At 38.0% G+C, this 18,876-nt stretch overlaps 1 protein-coding gene across 2 annotated transcripts in view; it reads left to right on the forward strand.

Moving 5' to 3' along the window:
• The window catches only part of ANO6 (anoctamin 6), a 230,105-nt gene that overhangs the window by 123,703 nt on the left and 87,526 nt on the right, over positions 1-18,876 (forward strand). For both annotated transcript variants that reach the window (XM_049882896.1, XM_049882897.1), the window contains one exon: positions 1,890-2,018. In XM_049882896.1, the coding sequence (XP_049738853.1) occupies positions 1,890-2,018 (129 nt within the window). The remainder of the gene's footprint in view (positions 1-1,889; positions 2,019-18,876) is intronic.

Consider the following 18,876-nt stretch of genomic DNA (forward strand, 5'->3'; position numbering starts at 1 on the left):
AAGACTGCTTGTTGAACCATGGTGAGATCCTAACTTCAGAAATTGTGTAGCACAGCAAACATTTGTTCAGTATGAATGTCATCATGTCACTTGTAATTATGGTATTTATTTCTCCTCCAGATGTTCTATTTGGTGCCTAGGCCATAATGCTCTGGCTCTGGGGGAATGTCGGTAGCTAGGAAAAGATTTTTAATGGCCCTTAATCGTTCGTCTGGCAGATTTTTTGTTGTCGTTTTGTTTTTTAATAATACTTTATTGTGTTTTCAGTGAAGGTTTACACAGCAGGTTAGGTTATTCAGCAGGTTATTTCTACACAAATTGTTCAGTGACATTGGTTACATTTTTCACAATGCCTAAATATTCTCATTATTCCCATTCTTGTTCTGTTTCCATTAATCTAGTTTCCTTGCCTGCCCCCCCTTACCTTCTCATCTTTGTTTTAAAGTAATTGTTGACTGTTTGGTCTCATATAGATGATTTTTTAAAAGAGCACAGTACTTGCGGGTGATGTTTTGTGAGCCAGTCTGTTATTTAGCTAAAAGGTGACCTCAGAGACTGGTTTTGGTTCAAGGTTTAAAGTGTATCTCAGGGCAGAAGTCGTGGGGAGTCCTCCAGTCTCAATCTGACCAGTGAGTCTAGAGTTTTTAAGAATTTGAGGTTCTGTTGCACATTTTTCACCCATTCTATCAGGGTCTATCTATTGTGGCCCTGATCAGGATTGTTGGGAGTGGTAGCCGGACATCATCTAGTTCTGGTCTCAGGGTAAACGAGGCCGTGGTTTGTGTAGACTATTAGTCCTGTAGACAAGTTTCTTCTTTGAGTCTTTGGTGTTCTTTCTCTTTTGCTCCATAAGAGCAGAGACCAATGTTGTGTCTTAGATGGCTACTTGCAAGCTTTTAAGATCTCAGATGGCTGACGTTTTTGATCTGACAAAGACCAGTGAGTGAGAACAGAGTAGACCAGAAAACTTCTCAATCCTTGTAATCGTATGCGTTCTCACTCTGATCTTCTATATTGCCCCATTAGCTCAGAAAACATTGGGAATTTCCAATTTTTTTTTGTAAAAATATTGGACATCTCACATATAATTTTGGAAATTGCCCAGGGGCCACCTTCTTTTCAGAAAAATATCCTTTCTTCTCCCCTTCTCCAGGTAGGTAGGAGGATTGGAGAATAAGAATACCGTAACTTAGAAGTTGCCTGAAAATAGATTTCTAGTCATGAAAGCATAGAGAGGTTACCTCATGGATGCTGTTTATCGTAAGCTAACACTTCAGGGCTCCGTCTATTTTATATACTTGGATAATACTAGTTGAAGAAATCAGATACTGATCTTTCTATGTCATATTCTACTGTGAGTATCTGGGAGAGACATCGGTCCAGAAATATTGCCCATTTTAACCCCTTTCTTCTATATGTCCTCAAAAATTAAAATGAAACAGTTATTATTGACAGGGTATCTACAATTATATATACTCTGGCCAGGGACTGGCATTTTCATAGTGAATCTCTCTGAGATTTTTATCCTTAATAAATTTCAGTCCTTCAGATAGGCACCTCTGTTTACTATATTGTTTTCCAATCTTGATGTCCTTCTTTTGCTGTTTGAGGTAGGACTAATTCTGGGATGATTCTGCTCCACACACAATTCTGATATATTCGCATGCATCTGTAGAAACTTGCTGCACTGTTCAGCTCAAGGACTTTCACCAAGAAGACTGCACTTGTAAGATCATGGTGACCATGACTACCTGGTTAAGTAACTAGTAATGGATGTATTTCTCTTTCTCTATGAACATACCAATGGGCCTATTAAAGCTAGGATATAAGCACTTATATATCAATTTTTTTTTAATTGACATTACAGTTTATTTTTTTATTCCACACAGGAAGAATTTAATGGAAAACCTGGTTCCCTCTTTTTTAATGATGGCCAGAGAAGAATCGACTTTGTTCTAGTGTATGAAGATGAAAGTAAAAAAGAGAACAATAAAAAGGGTTCAAATGAAAAACAACGGGTAAGTTTTTTGTGCTATTTTCTTTTTATTCCTTAAAATATTGTGAAATGGGGAAGAAAAGTGCTATTCTTATGTAAGCAATAAAATGAATGGTGGTGTTTGAAATATCTTATACCAAACATATTTTCAGACTTTCTCTGCTCATCGTTCCCTCAAGGCATGGTAACAACAAAAATTTTTTTTAAATTTGAAGCAGAAACTTCCTCAGGCATCTTAGCCTCAGTTGTGTTCACCCTGAAGGCAGTCTTTCTTTCAAGAAATCGTTTTTGTTTTGAGTGGAAGAGATTTACATTAAAAGTACACCTAGCTATTTGCAACTGAGTGAGAAAGGAAGATAATAATTAATAGTGCCAACAAAAATTATAATAACTAGCATTCAATGAATGCTCTTGCTCAGGTATTTTGCATGAATTTTCTCATTTAATTCTCAGAACAGCATTATGAGGTAGGTCCTATTAAGAGCCAGTTACCGTTAGTCAGTTGTGACTCCGGGCAACCCCATGTGTGTCAGAGTAGGACTGTGCTCCATAAAGTTTTCATTGGCTAATTGTTCAGTAGATCTCCAGGCTTTTCTCCCAAGATGCCTCTGGATGGACTCGAACCTCCAGCCTTTGGTTTAGCAGCTGAGTTAACAGTTTACACCACCCAAGTTCTATTACCTTACCATTTTATGGATGACAGAGTTGACACTTAGATTAAATGATTACCTAAGATCATAGATTTTTACCTAGAAAGTAGTGGAGCCAGGGTTCAAACTCTGGTCATGTATTAAATCTAGAACATGAGCTCCTGACCTCTCAACTTTTCTGCCACCTCCCTTTCCTCACCTGTCAAGCTGCTCCATCCTCCCTTTTCTTTTACTTCAGGCTCTTTCAGGTAACAAGGCCATCTATGAATCTAAATATTAAAGCTGTAGACCAAGGTTATACCAACTTCCTGGACCTTCTTTGCCCCTACTCAAAACTTGATTAAACTAAAACAGGACAGGAAAAAAGATCATACATGGAAGTGTCACTTTTTCCCACTCTGGAAATCACTCCCTCATTCTTTGTTTTTCACTCACACATGTGCTATTATACATACCCCCAAAACCAAAGGTGTTGCCATCTAGTGGATTCCGGCTCATTAGTGACCCTATAGGATACAGTAGAACTGCCCTGTAGGGTTTCCAAGGATCAGCTGGTGGATTCAAACTGCTGACCTTTTGGTGAACAGCTGAGCTCTTAACCACTGTGCCACCAAGTTTAATTGTCCCTCTTTCAACTTCCTACTTGAAATATATCCATCTTCAATCTATTGATTTCTGCCCAAACCAAGTGATGATACCTTTTCAAAATAGGAGCAATCATTTCTGTTTTGTTTTAATTTGTTTTGGAGGTGGTTAATTTGGAGTTTTATATTTGTGTGGCACAACAGAATGAGCCCAGGCTTTGGAACATGACATTCAGATCCTTACTCTTCCACTATATTAGTTGGAATAATTCTAGTTGCTGTGACAAAAAAAAAGAAACCCTACTTATAGTAGGTTAATATAATAAAAGTTTATTTTTTGCTCATGTCACGGTCAAATGTGGCATCCCTGTTTGGCATAGGATTTGGGGATGAGACTCTGTTCCCTGCAGTCAATCAGGAACCTAGTCACTCTGCTGTATTCAACGTGTAGTTGTCAAGGTCGTGCTTGGCATCAACACAAATGGCAAATGTGATAAGTAAAAGGATGGAGAAAGTACATGTGCTTCTTTACCACTTTGGCCTAGAAGTAACTACATCAGTTGTGCTCACATTCTGTTGGTCAGAACTCAGGAAGGTAGAAAATGTAGTTTCTGGCTGGTAGCCATTTCCAGCAGGAAGTCCACACTTTGGAAGAGGGCCTCGAGTCTTTGGTGTACAACTAGCTTATCTTTGCCATAGCCGCACTAAGTGGCTGTGTGACTTGGGCAAATTTTCCTCTCAATATCACAGCCTACTTTTTTTAAAATACTTATTTTTTTTTCCATTTTTACATCTTTCCAGTTGGAGTGAATCTTACTAACGATGTGTCATAGTTCTATCAGCTGTTTTTTCTTATTGGTGCATAAAGTAATGGCTCACCTTACAGTCAGTGGCATCTTAGATTCAGGAGAATGGTAATCCCAATTCCTAGTCCATAAGATTATGGTTAGGATTAAATAAAATAGCATATATAAATGTTATCTAATTTTGGGGCACATATTTGACAATAAATGTCAATTCTTGTACTTTTCATTTTTATTTAGAATTTTCTTTAAAACAATGCACTGTATGTGAAAAGGCATGGCTCTTAATCTGTTATTATTCAATTTTATCATTATTATACAATTTTACCACTAGAGTAAAATAGATTGGAGTATTTTATCATTTTCCTGTGAACACTGAGATGTCATCTGTGCAGTCATAGTCACCATCATCAAATATTCATTAAGCATCCATAAACCAGTGGAGCTGGATTGAGTACTATATAAAGTAAGTTAAACAGATCTAATCCATTAAAATATAAAGAAAACAGTTCTGGTTTTAGACAAGAGCTTTACTGCCATGGTGAAGGCCCCTAGAGCATCTTACATTATTAATAAGTTCTGCATTTGCTTTAGACAGAAACATAGGTCCCAGGGTAATGCTCATAAATCAGGAGAAAAAATGGTCATTAATTTTCACAGTCCTTGAATTTATGGATTGATATACCATGATGTTGGTCTTTATAAGCCATCCTTTGAAGTGTTTTCAGTCTGCATTTTTACATATTACTTAATTTAGATTCCACCAAAATTCAAAGCTTAGCTTTGGAATCACATTTTTATTAACTGGAAAAACATTTGTTAGCGCTTTCACACCCTTTTTCAGGCCTTATTCACCCAAGAAAGGCAGTTTTTAAAATCCTTTTTCTTTGAGAGAAAAAAAATTTATCTCTAAATCATATTGAATTCATAAAGCAACACTTTGCCTGGGGCTGATCTAAAGATTATTGTTAAACACAATTTTTAGGGGTAGAGAAAAGTAGAAGTGATATGGCCACAAACATCAAAAACATAGTAGAGGAGTAAACACCCTACTGTTGTTATTGCAATTTCATGAGTTAGAGCTGCGTGCTGCAAATGGCCAATTGTGAGACAGGGGTGAGGTGGGTAGCAAGAACTTTATTATATATTGATATATAGAAGACAGACGGGAATGATTGCCTCCTAAACCTGTCTCCCTGAACTGGAGGCCAGGTGGAGGTTTTATAGGAAAGAGAACATGGGTTTTAGGAACTTGTGGAATGTCTGTTCTCCTTCTGTGTGGTTATGGTGGTCATGCTTCAGGCATGTTGACTTTTTTCCGTTATTATCTTATCAGCCCGGGGGTGACTGGTGCCATCCTGGTTCCTGGTCACAAGATGGATGTATTGTCCTGTCTGAGAGACTTAGATTCGATATCACTTGTCTTTCCATGGTCCTAAGGGGAACATTGGGGTTTTTTTTTTAACTTTTAGAGGAACTCAACTACAAAACAGCAGAATCATACTTGGAGATAGAGACAGGCTAGGGAAAGAAAAATGACGCACGTTCTGTTTAAGATATGGCTGAGCAGCCTGTTACACCGTGATCAAAGGAGAAAATATTTTTCTGGCCAAACATCTAATAGCATATATCTTTGTTCCTTTATTTTAGTGTGTGAAAACATTTCAGAGACTTCACATCTTCCTTTAAAAAGTATAAACCATTTGCATTTGGATTTTACATGTGAATGATTGTAAGTTGTTTCAACAACAAACTCCACTGTGCTTAGTACAGGACCCACTTTGAATGTTTTATGCTGCAAGTAACAGGAAAACCAAACAAAAATGGTTTAAATGGTTAAGAGGAAATAATTATTTTCTCACTTGAGTAGTCTGGATCCCGCCATAAACAGAAATGAATTTCTAATACACCCTACGACATATATAAACCCTGAAAACATTATGCTAAGTGAAATACCCCCACGTGTCTGTCAGTTTGTCATATGAGGGGGCTTCTGTTTTGCTGTGATGCTGGAAGCTATGCCACCGGTATTCAGATGCCAGCAGGGTCACCCATGGAGGACAGGTTCCAGCTGAACTTCCAGACTAAGACAGACTACGAAGAATGACCTAGCAGTCTACTTCCAAAAAGACTTAGCCAGTTAAACCCTTATGGATAGCAGTGGAACATTGCCTGATATAGTGCTAGAAGATGATCCCCCCGCCACCCCCAGCTGGAAGGCACCCAAAAGACGACTGGGGAAGAGCTGCCTCCTCAAAGTAGAGTCAACCATAATAATGTGGTTGGAGTAGAGCTTTCAGAACCTTCATTTGCTGAGGTGGCATGACTCAAAATGAGAAGAAACAGCTCCAAACATCCATTAATAGTTGGGACGTGAAATGTACGAAGTATGAATCTAGGAAAATTGGAAATTATCAAAAATGAAATGGGATGCATAAATATCAATATCCTAGGCATCGGTGAGCTGAAATGGACTTGTACTGGCAATTTTGAATCGGACAATCATATAGTCTACTATGCCGGGAATGACAACTTGAAGAGGAATGGCATTGCATTCATCATCAGAAAGAACATTTCAAGATCTATCCTGAAATACAACACTGTCGGTGATAGGATAATATCCATACACCTACAAGGAAGACCAGTTGCTACGATTTTGTTTGCATTTATGTGCCAACCATTAAGGCCAAAGATGAAGAAATTGAAGATTTTTATCAGCTTCTGCAGTCCAAAATTGATTAAACATACAATCAGGATGCATTGATAATTATTGGTGATTGGAATGTGAAAGTTGGAAACAAAGAAGAAGGATCGGTAGTTGGAAAATATAGACTTGGTGATAGAAACAGTGCAGGAGATGGAATGATAAAATTTTGCAAGACCAACGACTTCTTCATTGCAAATACCTTTTTTTCACCAACATAAATGGCAACTATACACATGGACCTTGCCAGATGGAATACACAAGAATCAAATGGACTACATCTGTGGAAAGACGATGGAAAAGCTCAATATCATCAGTCAGAACAAGCCGGGGGCCAGCTGTGGAGTGACCGTCAATTGCTCATATGCAAGTTCAAGTTGAAACTGAAGAAAATCAGAGGAAGTCCGTGAGAGCCAAAATACAACCTTGAGTATATCCCACCTAAATTTAGAGACCATCTCAAGAATAGATTTGGCACATTGAACACTAATGAGCAAAGACCAGACGAGTTGTGGAAGGACATCATATATGAAGAAAGCAAGAGGTTATTGAAAAGACAGGAAAGAAAGAAAAGACCAAGAGGGATGTCAGAGGAGACTCTGAAACTTGCTCTCGAACATCAAACAGCTAAAGCAAAAGGAAGAAATGATGAAGTAAAAAGAAATGAGCAGATTTCAAAGGGCGGCTCGCAAAGACAAAGTAAAGTATTACAATGACACATGTGAAGAGCTGGAGATGGAAAACCAAATAGGGAAGAACATGCTCAGTGTTTCTCAAGCTGAAAGAACTGAAGAAAAAATTCAAGCCTCCAGTTGCAATAATGAAGGACTCTATGGGCGAAATATTAAACAATGCGGGAAGAATCAAAAAGAAGTTGGAAGGAATACACGGAGTCACTGTATCAAAAAGAATTGGTCAACATTCAACCATTTAAGGAGGTAGCATATACTCAAGAACTGATGCTACTGAAGGAAGAAGCACACGTTTCACCAAAGGCATTGCGAAAAACAAGGCTCCAGGAACTGACACAATACCGACTGAGATGTTTCAGCAAACAGATGCAGCGCTGGAGGTGCTCACTCACCTATGCCAAGAAATTTGGAAGACAGCTAACTGACCAACTGATTGGAAGAGATCCATATTTGTGACCACTCCAAAGAAAGGTGATGCAACAGAATGTGTAATTATTGAACAATATCATTAGTATCACACACAAGTTAAAATTTTGCTGAAGGTAATCCAAAAACAGTTGCAGTAGTACATTGACAGAGAACTGCCAAAAACTCAAGCCAGATTCAGAAGAAGACGTGGAACCAGAGATATCATTGCTGATATCAGATGGATCCTGGCTGAAAGCAGAGAATGCCAGAAATATGTTTACCTGTGTTTTATTGACTATGCAAAGGCATTCAACTGTGTGGGTCATAACAAATTATGGATAACATTGCGAAGAATGGGAATTCCAGAATACTTAACTCTTTTCATGAGAAACCTGTACATAGATCAAGAGGCAGTTATTCAGACAGAACAAAGGGATACTGATTAGTTTAAAGTCAGGAAAGGTGTGTGTCAGGGTTGTATTCTTTCACCATACCTATTCAATCTGTATGGTGAGCGAATAATCCAAGAAGCTGGACTATATGAAGAAGAACAGGTCATCAGGATTGGAGGAAGACTCGCTAACAACCTATGTTTTGCAGATGACACAAACTTGCTTGCTGAAAATGAAGAGGTCTTGGAGCACTTAGTGATGAAGATCAAAGACCACAGCCTTCAGTATGGATTACTACCTCAACGTAAAGAAAACAAGAATCCTCACAAGTGGACCAATAAGCAACATCATGATAAACGGAGAAAAGATTGAAGTTGTCATGGATTTCATTTTACTTGGATCCACAATCAACATCCATGGAAGCAGCAGTCAGGAAATCAAAAGATGCATTGCACTGGGCAAATCTGCTGCAAAGGACCTATTTAAAGTATTGAAAAGCAAAGATACCACCTTGAAGACTCAAGGTGCACCTGACCCAACCCATGGTATTTTTAATCATGTCATATGCATGTGAAAGCTGGACAGTGAATATAAGGAAGACCGAAGAAGAATTGACACGTTTGAATTGTGGTGTTGGCAAAGAATATTGAATATACCGTGGACTGTAAAAAAAAAAAAAACGAACAAATCTGCCTTGGAAGAAGTACAACCAGAATGCTATTTAGAAGCAAAGACAAAGAAACTGAGTCTTACATACTTCAGACATGTTGTCAGGAGGGATCAGTCCCTGGAGAAGGACATCTTGCTTGGTAAAGTATAGGGCAAGCAGAAAAGAGGAAGACCCTCAGTGAGATGGATTGACACTGGCTGCAACAGTGGGCTCAAGCATAACAACGATTGTAAGGATGGCACAGGACCGGGCCCTGTTTCTTTCTGTGGTACATAGGGTCGCTATGAGTCAGAACTGACTCCGTGGCACCTAATAACAACAACAGCAAAGTGAAATAAGCCAGACACAAAAGGACAAATATTATGTGATCCTACTTATATGAAATATCTAGAATAGGCAAACACACAGAGACAAAAGTAGATTAGTAGCTGTCATGGGTTTGGAGGAGAGAGGAATGGGGATGGATTTAATGCTTAATGGAATTTCTGTTTGGGGTGGTGAAAAAGTTTTGGAAACAGATAGTGACGACGTTTGCACAGCATTGTGAAAGTGATTAATGCCACTGGATTGGACGTTTGAAAATGGTAAAAACGATGGGTTTTAGGTTGTGTATATTTTACCACCATAAACAGCAACAACAGAAAGGTATTTTGGATATAGGATTATTTACGGGTTAGATAATTTATTGGCTTCATGAAGTCATCAGGAATCAAAGTTCATTCCATCCTTCTGCCCTCAATGGCTCCACATGGCCAGTAGGTGGCTGCTGCAGAACCAGGTGTCCAAAGGCAGTACAGTATGTTCAGTGTTCTTCGCCAGCACCCAATTCACGGCCCTTTTTTAAGGGGGAAGAAAGCTGCCCTAGAGGGCCCTACCAGACTTCACAACTCACTGTCTAGATTTTTTTTTTTTAATGGCTTTATCGAAGTATAATTTATATACCATAAAATTCACCCATTATAAATGTACAATTTAATAATTTTTGGTACATTTATAGATTTGTACAACTGTCACAAATTTCATTGCCCCCAAAAGTCCCTTGAGTTTGTTTGTAATCACTTCTTGCTCCTACCCCCAGCCATCCACTTAATCTGCTTTCTGTCTTTATACATTTGTCTTCTCTGGCAAGTTCATGTAAACAGAATCATACAATAGGCAGCCATTGCATCTGGCTTCTTTGACTTAACATAATGTTTCTGAGGTCCATCCATGTTGTAGCGTGTATCAATATCTTGTTATTTTTTGTTGCTGAATAATATTCCATTGTATTTTATCACCAATCTATTCCTAAACTAGCTACTGGCAAGATGAATGGAATTAACCATCATTAGCATAGAGCAATCAAGACTGGCTTTTTCTCTTGAGTCACATGATCGCTCAATACCTAAAAAAAGTCAGACTTCTGTTAATAAAGGAAAGAAGGCTGTTTGGTTTGCAGCCAACGTCGTCTGGCACAGTACGTGATTAAATATATCTAAATATGTTTGATCCATATTGTGAAGAGCAGAGATGTTTTAAAGAAAGCAAATTCCCATGTAATTCGCCATCTCCTCCAGCTCATTTTCGTTAGTAAATGCTACCTTCTTCCTATTTCCTCTGGCCAAAGCTGGTAACAAGTGGCAGAATTGGTCTATTTTGAATTTTGTTTTGTCTGGCACTTGTCTCCCTTCAGACAGATGTGTTCATGACCAAGTTATGGTATAATTTAGATGATGATAAAGGGGTGGAGGGATCTAGATAACACAAAACAGTGTTAGTCAATCCTGAATATGTTTTACTTACTTATTTTTTGTTACCAGAATTTATTCCTAGGGGTGATAGTAAATATGTTTCCCAGAAGTTGATGAAAAATTTATATAGAGAGGTTTAAATCTGTGTTTTATATCTGACCTTGAGGAAGTGTGTAACAGAAAAATCTGGCCCATGGAGACCACAGAAAATAACTTTTTTAGAATTAGTGACCAAACTAAATTATATCCAAACTTCCAAATATTGTGAGACACTTGGCTAATCAGTTGCAGATCCTGTGAGCTTTTAACACTTTTATCCATTGTTTCAGGTGATCATAAGGCCAGACGTGTTTGCTTAGAAACTGGATGAGATGTGTCTAGAGATGTTTAAAAGTTCTAGTGTGATGAACACAGTACATCACTGCATTCATTTAGGTCTTACATTCTTTAGTACAGTTTTGTAATAATGCCCATGAAGATCTTGTACATTTTTATTAACTATTCTTAGCTATTTTATTTTATTTATTTATTTTTTTGCCGTTGTCAGAAGGAGCCCTGGTGGCACAGTGGTTAAGTGCTTGGCTGCTAACCAAAAAGATCAGCAGTTCAAACCCACCAGTGGCTCTGCGGGAGAAAGATACGGCAGTCTGCTTCCGTGAAGATTACAGACTCGGAAATCCTCCAGGGCAGTTCTGTTCTGTCCTACAGAGTCATTCTGAGTCTGAAAAGACTTGACAGCAATGGATTTATTTTTTTGCGGGGGGCAGGGGGCTGTCGGAGCATTTTAAATTGCAGTTCGTGATTGATTATTGTGTGTGAAAGAGTCTATTGATCTTTATATATTCTACCTAGTAACCTTCACAAATTTTCTTTTTAGTTCTAAGGTTTCCAGTGCGTCTTTTGAGTTTCTGAAAAGAAGACCATATTCTCTACAAACGATAACAGTTTTTTTCTTCCTTTTCCTTCCTTTTTTTTTCCTTGTGTAAGTACAGTGGCTAAGGCCTCTTGAAAAAAGGCAGTGACACCTAGTAGTCATCAATGCCTTGTTCCTGATTTTAATGGGAATCTGTCTGTAATCAAATATCACATTTACTATAAGTTTTTGGTAGAAATCTTTTTAAAAGTTAAAGAAGTCCCCTTCTATTCCTAGATTAGTCAGAGTTTTTATAGTAACTGGGTCTTACATTGTACCAAATGCTTTTTTTGTATCTATTCAGGTGATAACATGGCTTGATGCCTCATTAAGTATGTGGTTATTTATGGCTAATAAGATGTAACTAACAGTATGGATAATCCAAAAATCATTCATTATTGGCTTTAACATGCAATGTATAATTTTTATAGTCATTAGTTTTATTTATTTATGTTGTTCCTATATTAAAATAGTTTATTTACTTATAATTCATTGAAAAGTATTTGAGATCACTTACAGAAATATAAATAGGGTAAACCTAATTAGATGAGGAAGTCAGGGTGAAAAATATATAAATCAGAAAAATAAAATAATATCACGTCAGGCTAATAAACAAAATATTTGTCCTAAGCCATAACATCTTGTTCAGAAGTTAGATGTCAGCTGCAAATTTGCCTTTGAGCTTCCTAGCAGCCAAAGAAAATAGGGATTTTATCCACATCACCCCAGATTTCAACAAATAAAAACATAACTTGTTGTTCAAAAGAAATATAATGTTCTGATATGAGGACCCTCTGGAGAGAAATTTATCCCATGAGCCCTCATATAGGGGAAGCCATGATTGAAGAGACTTAAAATTGTTTACTGTCTTCAAATTGTAGAAATAACAGGCTGATAAAAGAGTGTTAATGGGGAATCAGAACAGTAAAAAAAAGATTTCCTGGGAATGTCGTATTCGCTACAGATAGTCTAAATTGGAAGATTGAGACTCACGTTAGGATAAGTTAATATGAGATCATTGTAACCAGTGTTGCGTGGTTTTACCTTCCCAGATAACTTTTGTACGTCTTTTGTCTTTTGCTTTAGGGAGTGAAATCAGGTCAGACTTTAATTCCTTAATATTTTAGACTGAGGGAGGGAGCTCTTCTTTATATTTTTATCTTCTTCCTTCCTTTACACCCTACTTGCTTAGACTAAGATTGTAGGTTAAAAGGAATAAATTAAATTAGAATCAGCAGTTCCAAATTACAGGTATGAAATGTGTTGCTGGTATAAGCATGTTTCATTTTATTTTTGAATATTCAGCCTAAGAACAATTAATCGAAATCTTGCTTCTTATTTCCAAAATAAGAAATGTCCTTGGCCCAAACCTTAAAAACAGACAGATGAACAGGAGGATAGTGAAATCCTGAAAAATAAAATCTAATTCTTCCATTTCGTCTCACTGAGGCCCTTAACAACATAGTCACAAAGACATAGAGGAAAAAACCTTTTTGCTGATTGGTCCTTCTGAGATCTGGTGTTAGGTTTGAATGAAGATGCTGTCATTTACTTGGGTCCTGGCTGTCACCCATGTCTTACTTTTTTAAAGAGTCATCTTGAGGACTGAGAGCAATCAACTGTGGTGAATTCTCTCATAGGACAGACTTGAAGGGGAAAAATAATCATAAAAAAACAACGGTGTGTATGCATGCATGTATACGTGTGCACAGGAAAGGTGTGTCCTAAAAAACAGTATTTCTTAAGCTTGTCAGGTGATAAGAATCATCCGGGTCGCTTGTTAAAAATGGATTGTCCAGGCCCTATCTCATACCTTCTGAGTCAGAATTGCCAGAGGAGGGGCCCACGAACCTGTATTTTAAACAAGCTCTACAAGTTCTTTTTATAAGCAGGTAAATTCAGAAAATACTGCATTTAAATGTTTATAGTGGTTATTTTAGCAGTGGATTATGGATGATTTTTTTTTTTTCTTTTCTGAAAATTTCAGTTTCCTAAGTTACCTGCAGTGAACATTTCTTTTTTTTTTTTTTGATGAGACCAAAAATGTTAATTTAAAAAAGAAAAGGTTGGAAGTGAACTTCAGCTTAATATTCACTTCCACTCTACACTTAGTTAAAATGCTCATCTGTTTTATCTGTCCTTTAGTGAACACACATTACCCACTTGAGTTAATTCCTGGTCTGATGGGTTTGCTAAAATTAAATGTTTTTTAACATTTAATTTACCAGCAAGTGAATTTAGATTAAATTCCGATTAAATGATTTATTCTGCTTATCAAACCTTGAGCACATGATATAGAACTAATAAATAGCACTTAGAGTAATTAGACAGTAATTTTTTGCAGAAGTTAAGTACATTTGACTTATTTTTCATGCATTTTAGCAGGCTTAGCAAAGACTGGCGAGTTGAAAACACAATGGCAGAACCATCAGGTCTTTGCCGAACAAAGCTGCAAGAATATTTGAAATTAATCAATGCGTATATTTCATAAATCCCAGTTGATTAGTGCTTTATTATCATCACAATGTATTCAGTAATTTTAGTTCTTCTTAAACATTACAACCGCTGCTTTTTATGCTGAAAAAGCTGGGTGACATGAAGAAAGTGGTAGATATTGATACTTGCAATCACTATTACTACTGTATAATTCACAAGCCAGTCCTTCACAACAATGACTTTATTAAACCAAATGAGATGTGTAATCTGAGGTGCTTAGGGACAGAAAGCTTCCTTAATTATGCCAGTCTGTCCTTTGTGATTTTGATTGCTTTATTCTTTATTTCCCTGACAGCTTTATTAACCTCTCAAAAAAGGTATGAATAAAATTCTAGTTTCTGGAGTATGGTAGGTGCTCTTGTTTTTTTTTTTTCACTTTGAACCCCAGTATCATTCTCCAAACATCATATACATGTTTTCGTGATATACATAGTTCCCCAATAATTATAGTCACTTTGGCTTTACTTTAGAAATAGTTTAAAAAGATAGATCCAGGTTGCAATACGGATGAATTCACTCCTCTAGATACGTAGAAATTTGCAACACTATTTAATATATGACTGAAATGTTTTCAGAGCCATTGAGTCTAGTTTAATCATTTTGTGCTGCCAACTACAGATCATAGACTATAGGGCATAGTTTAGATTCTTATATGTAAGGTTTTCCAACCAAGTCACATGGAGAATTTTTAGTTAAAAATTGTGTGGCCTCAGATATTCATTCATTTATTCAGCAAATATTTATTGAGCGATGGTTATGTTGGGTAATATACAGTATTACCTTTCATTTTTAACATGGAAGACAGCTCTACCATAATTTTTTAAATGTCAAGAACGCTGTTACTTATTCAAATGTAAAATCTACGGAGAAGTAAAGAAGATGATTTTGTATTAAACACTTAAGCAATCTTTTCATAAGTAAGCGGTTTCTCCAGTGTGTGCCTGTTTGACTAATGTAGTGCTAATTTCTTTAGCTACCTGACAAGCCAAGAAAACTGGTTTGATCAATTTTTAAAATATTCCACTTGTTCTTTGTGAATTGGCACGCCAAAGGAAAATAATAAGAACTCTTATTAAAGTAACACCAAAGTGATATATTAACATGTTTAAGCAAATAAAAATGTCCTATCCTTGATTCATCTGTTTTAAAATTTATAGTTAGTGGTAAAATAGACGGCATTATAAAACAACTCCAGGGTCTACCAGTTATCTTGAGAGAGATCAGGTAAACGTCTCAGGAGTTCTTTGTAAAGAACTAGATAAGTACTAAAATAGGATAAATTAGTACAACCTTTTGGAGGGCAATATGGCAGTACATTTTAAAGAACTTAAAATTGCATACACTGTCTGTTTTAACAATTCTGCTTCTAGGACTTTACCCTGAGAACATAATAATGGATTCCCAAGGATTGTCCTACAAGGATTTTCGTAATAGTGAAAAATTAGAAACAACCTGAGTATCCAACCATTTGAGATTGGTTAAGTAAATTACAGTTAATCTCTGTGATAGATGAACTGTATTATGAAGCTGATAAAATGAGATGGAAGAGAAATATTTCTAATGCTTCCTGCATCTATGTTGTTCACCTGTGCTATGCACTCTCACCAGTGAGCTACCTTATTACGCACAGAAATGGGGCCAAAGAGAGGACATATAAAGATGTGTTCAGATCCTTCAGAGCATGAAAAGGATATATATCCGTTGGATACCAAAGGAAATAGTCCGAGGATCAGCATGGTTCAGTGCCAGGATAGAAGAGGCAATACGGGAGAGGGTTGAGTGGCTCAACCTTAATGTCCATTTTATACAGTGCCAATAAAATGGTGTCAGTGGTGTCCCACTAGAGGGATGAAGGGGTCATTGGATGCACGATATGGAGGCAGAGTGGGTTAGGGTTGCCTATTCTGTTCAGACGGTCAGCATTGAAAACAAGAGGAGAGTCTCTAAGACCTGAAGGGTAGATAGGATTTTTTTTTTTTTTTAAACAATAAGGCAAGTTGAGCATGGTTGAAGGCAGAGAAAGAAGATAATAATTGATAATGGCTAACACTTCTACAGAGCTTATTATTATACTCATGATCACATTTAATCCTTAGAACAACTCATAATGTAACTACTTCTTTTCCCAGTTTCTTCTTTTTAGTTTTTTTTGTGCTTTAGGTGAAAGTTTACAGCTCAAGTTAATTTCTCGTTCAAAAATTTATACACATATCATTTTGTGACCTTGGTTGCAATCCCTACAATGTGACAGCACGCTCACCTTTTCACCGTGGTTTCCCTGTGTCCACTCATCCAGTTCCTGTCCCTTCCTGTCTTCTAATCTTGCTTTTGGGCAGGAATTGCCCATTTGGTCTCATATATTTGATCGAATTAGGAAACACATTCCTTACATGTGTTATTGTTTGTTTTATAGGCCTGTCTAATCTTTTCTCAAAAGTGGGCTTTGGGAGTGGTTTCAGTTCTGGGTCAGCAGAGTATCTGGGGCCTATAGTCTCAGGGTTCCTCCAGTTTCTGTCAGACCAGTAAGTCTGGTATTTTTTCATATATTTGAATTCTGTTCTACATTTTTCTCCTGCTCTGTTCGGGACTCTGTTGTGATCCCTGTCAGAGCGGTCAGTGGTAGTAGCCAGCACCATCTAGTTCTTCTGGGTTCACACTGGTAGAGGCTGTGGTTCATGTGATCCTTTAGCCCTTTGGGCTAATATTTTCCCTGTGTCTTTGGTTTTCATCATTTTCCTTTGCTCCACACAGGATGGGACCAGTAGATGTATCTTAGATGGCCATTCGCAAGCTTTTAAGACCCCAGATGCTGCTCACCAAAGCCAGATGTAGAACATTTTCTTTATGAACTATGTTATGCCAACTGACCTAGATGTCCCCTGAGACTATTGTCCCAATTTTGAGATGAAGCCACTAATCCTTATAGAATTTAAGTAATTTGCTCAGTATCACAGAGGTAGTAAATGGCAGAAACGGGATGTGAGTTTTGACTCTGTGAATCTAACTACTATGCTCAGGAGTAAGAGGAAAACCAATACTGTAAGAGCTAAAGGGGCTATTTGATAGAACAGAAATTCCTGGATCCCGTGAAGGTGGTGGGATTTAGAAATCCCAGAAAGGAACCATGTCTTAACTTGTACCATTCAGCATGTTACAGTCATGGTTGATGCAGCTGAGTCAATGAAGAAAGGAGTGGTTTGTGTTTGGTTGTGTTTGATGACAGAACTGTCTTACCGTGGGGCTGGTTCATGCTCAGCTCTCTGGACCTTAACCACTTTTGTCATCTGTAATTCAGACTCTGAAGTGTCTGGGAGTCAGGTCATGCTCTGAATGCTCTTGAACTATCTGGTGCCAGCACACTCAGGAATAAAACTACGTTTCTCCTTCTCTGCCATATCCTGTATTACCCATAAGTAAGAGTTCTTGGAACATTTTTGGAGGTCAGCAAAGGGGGGCCCAGTTGCTACGCTGCAGTAATTTACACGCTTCAGTCTATTCCCACAAAACAGGGAGCTATTGATCTTCCCTGCACTCATTTTATTTGTTCATCAGGCATTGATTATGTGCTTACTGTGTTATAAGCGCTAAAGATATCAAGGTTTAAAGATGGGGTGGTGGTAACTGAAGAGAAGGCAGAGTCATATGAGAATTTAATTTTCTTAAGGCTGAGAAATATCTGAGGTATTTGTTGGCTGAGGAATAAGAGCAATGAAGAGACAAAGCAATGGTATTGCTGAAGGAAACACGAGAAGACATATGAGAAGGATGAAATATTGTGACAGCAAATAGCCCAGCTATTGCTGGATAGAAAGAAAGGAACCCGCAGGAGTTCGCAATGAGTGGCAACCATTTTCTCTGGAGGATGCTGGTCTGGGAGTTGGGTGTCCAGCTTGAGCATCACCTTGGAAGTTGGGAACAGCTTCCTGGTGGCTAGAGGCCAGGAAGGAGATAGCTGCACATGATGGTGGGTCTAACTGTGATGGGACTCTAACACGGATGTGAGCCGTGAATTTGTAATAAAGCCAGTTAACACGGTTTTGTGATTTTTCCTACAAGCACTTAAGCCTTAAAATGCCCACAGACCGTAGGAAAAGCCCTTCTTTTGAGTAATCTCCTTTTTCTAACTAGAAGGACATTTGTCTACAGGAGTGAAAATGTTGGGTCTGAGCCTTCACATCTTAGGTGTGAAATTATTCCTGACTAACTTGAGAAGATACGGAAGACACAGTCATGGATCCTGCTTATGACCTCCTTGCTAGTATGGCAACCTGGGTCCCTTCCCTCTTGTGCAGCCTCAGTGTGAGTCCCCTCTCCAAAGGGGAGGAAGTCAAAGTATTTGGTCCACTGAGAAATCCCACTCCCTCTACAGTCGCAGTGACTTTAAGTTTTAGGCTAACAAATTTTCCCTATCGTGGCTGTTCTCTACCAGTGAGGATTCTTGCTTGCAAGTAAGAAGAATGAGCTCTAATTTAAGCAGAAGGGAGTTTATCAAAAGGATGTTAGCTCACAGATTCTCCTGAAGGGTTGGACAGACAAGCCTAGAGACAGGTGACAAGCCTGCCCCAAATCCTACTGCAGAACCAGTCTGGAGAGAGCTTGGTATGGTTGCTGTCCTGGATGCAGAGCTACTGCTGGTATTAGTGACCAGCAGTAGTCCCCAAAAGCTCCTGCCATCTGCTACCTCTTGAACTGGCATCTCTCTCACAGCCACCCCGGATTGGATTCTGATTGGCCTGGCTTCTTTGCCTGGCTGGCTTCTAATTCAGAGTCCAGAGTGAGTGGTCCGATTGACAAGACCTAGTTCATGTGGAGAGCTTTATGGAACACTAGGGAGGGGA

The sequence above is a fragment of the Elephas maximus genome, chromosome 4, assembly GCF_024166365.1.
Source record: "Elephas maximus indicus isolate mEleMax1 chromosome 4, mEleMax1 primary haplotype, whole genome shotgun sequence".
NCBI classification, from domain to species: Eukaryota; Metazoa; Chordata; class Mammalia; order Proboscidea; family Elephantidae; genus Elephas; species Elephas maximus.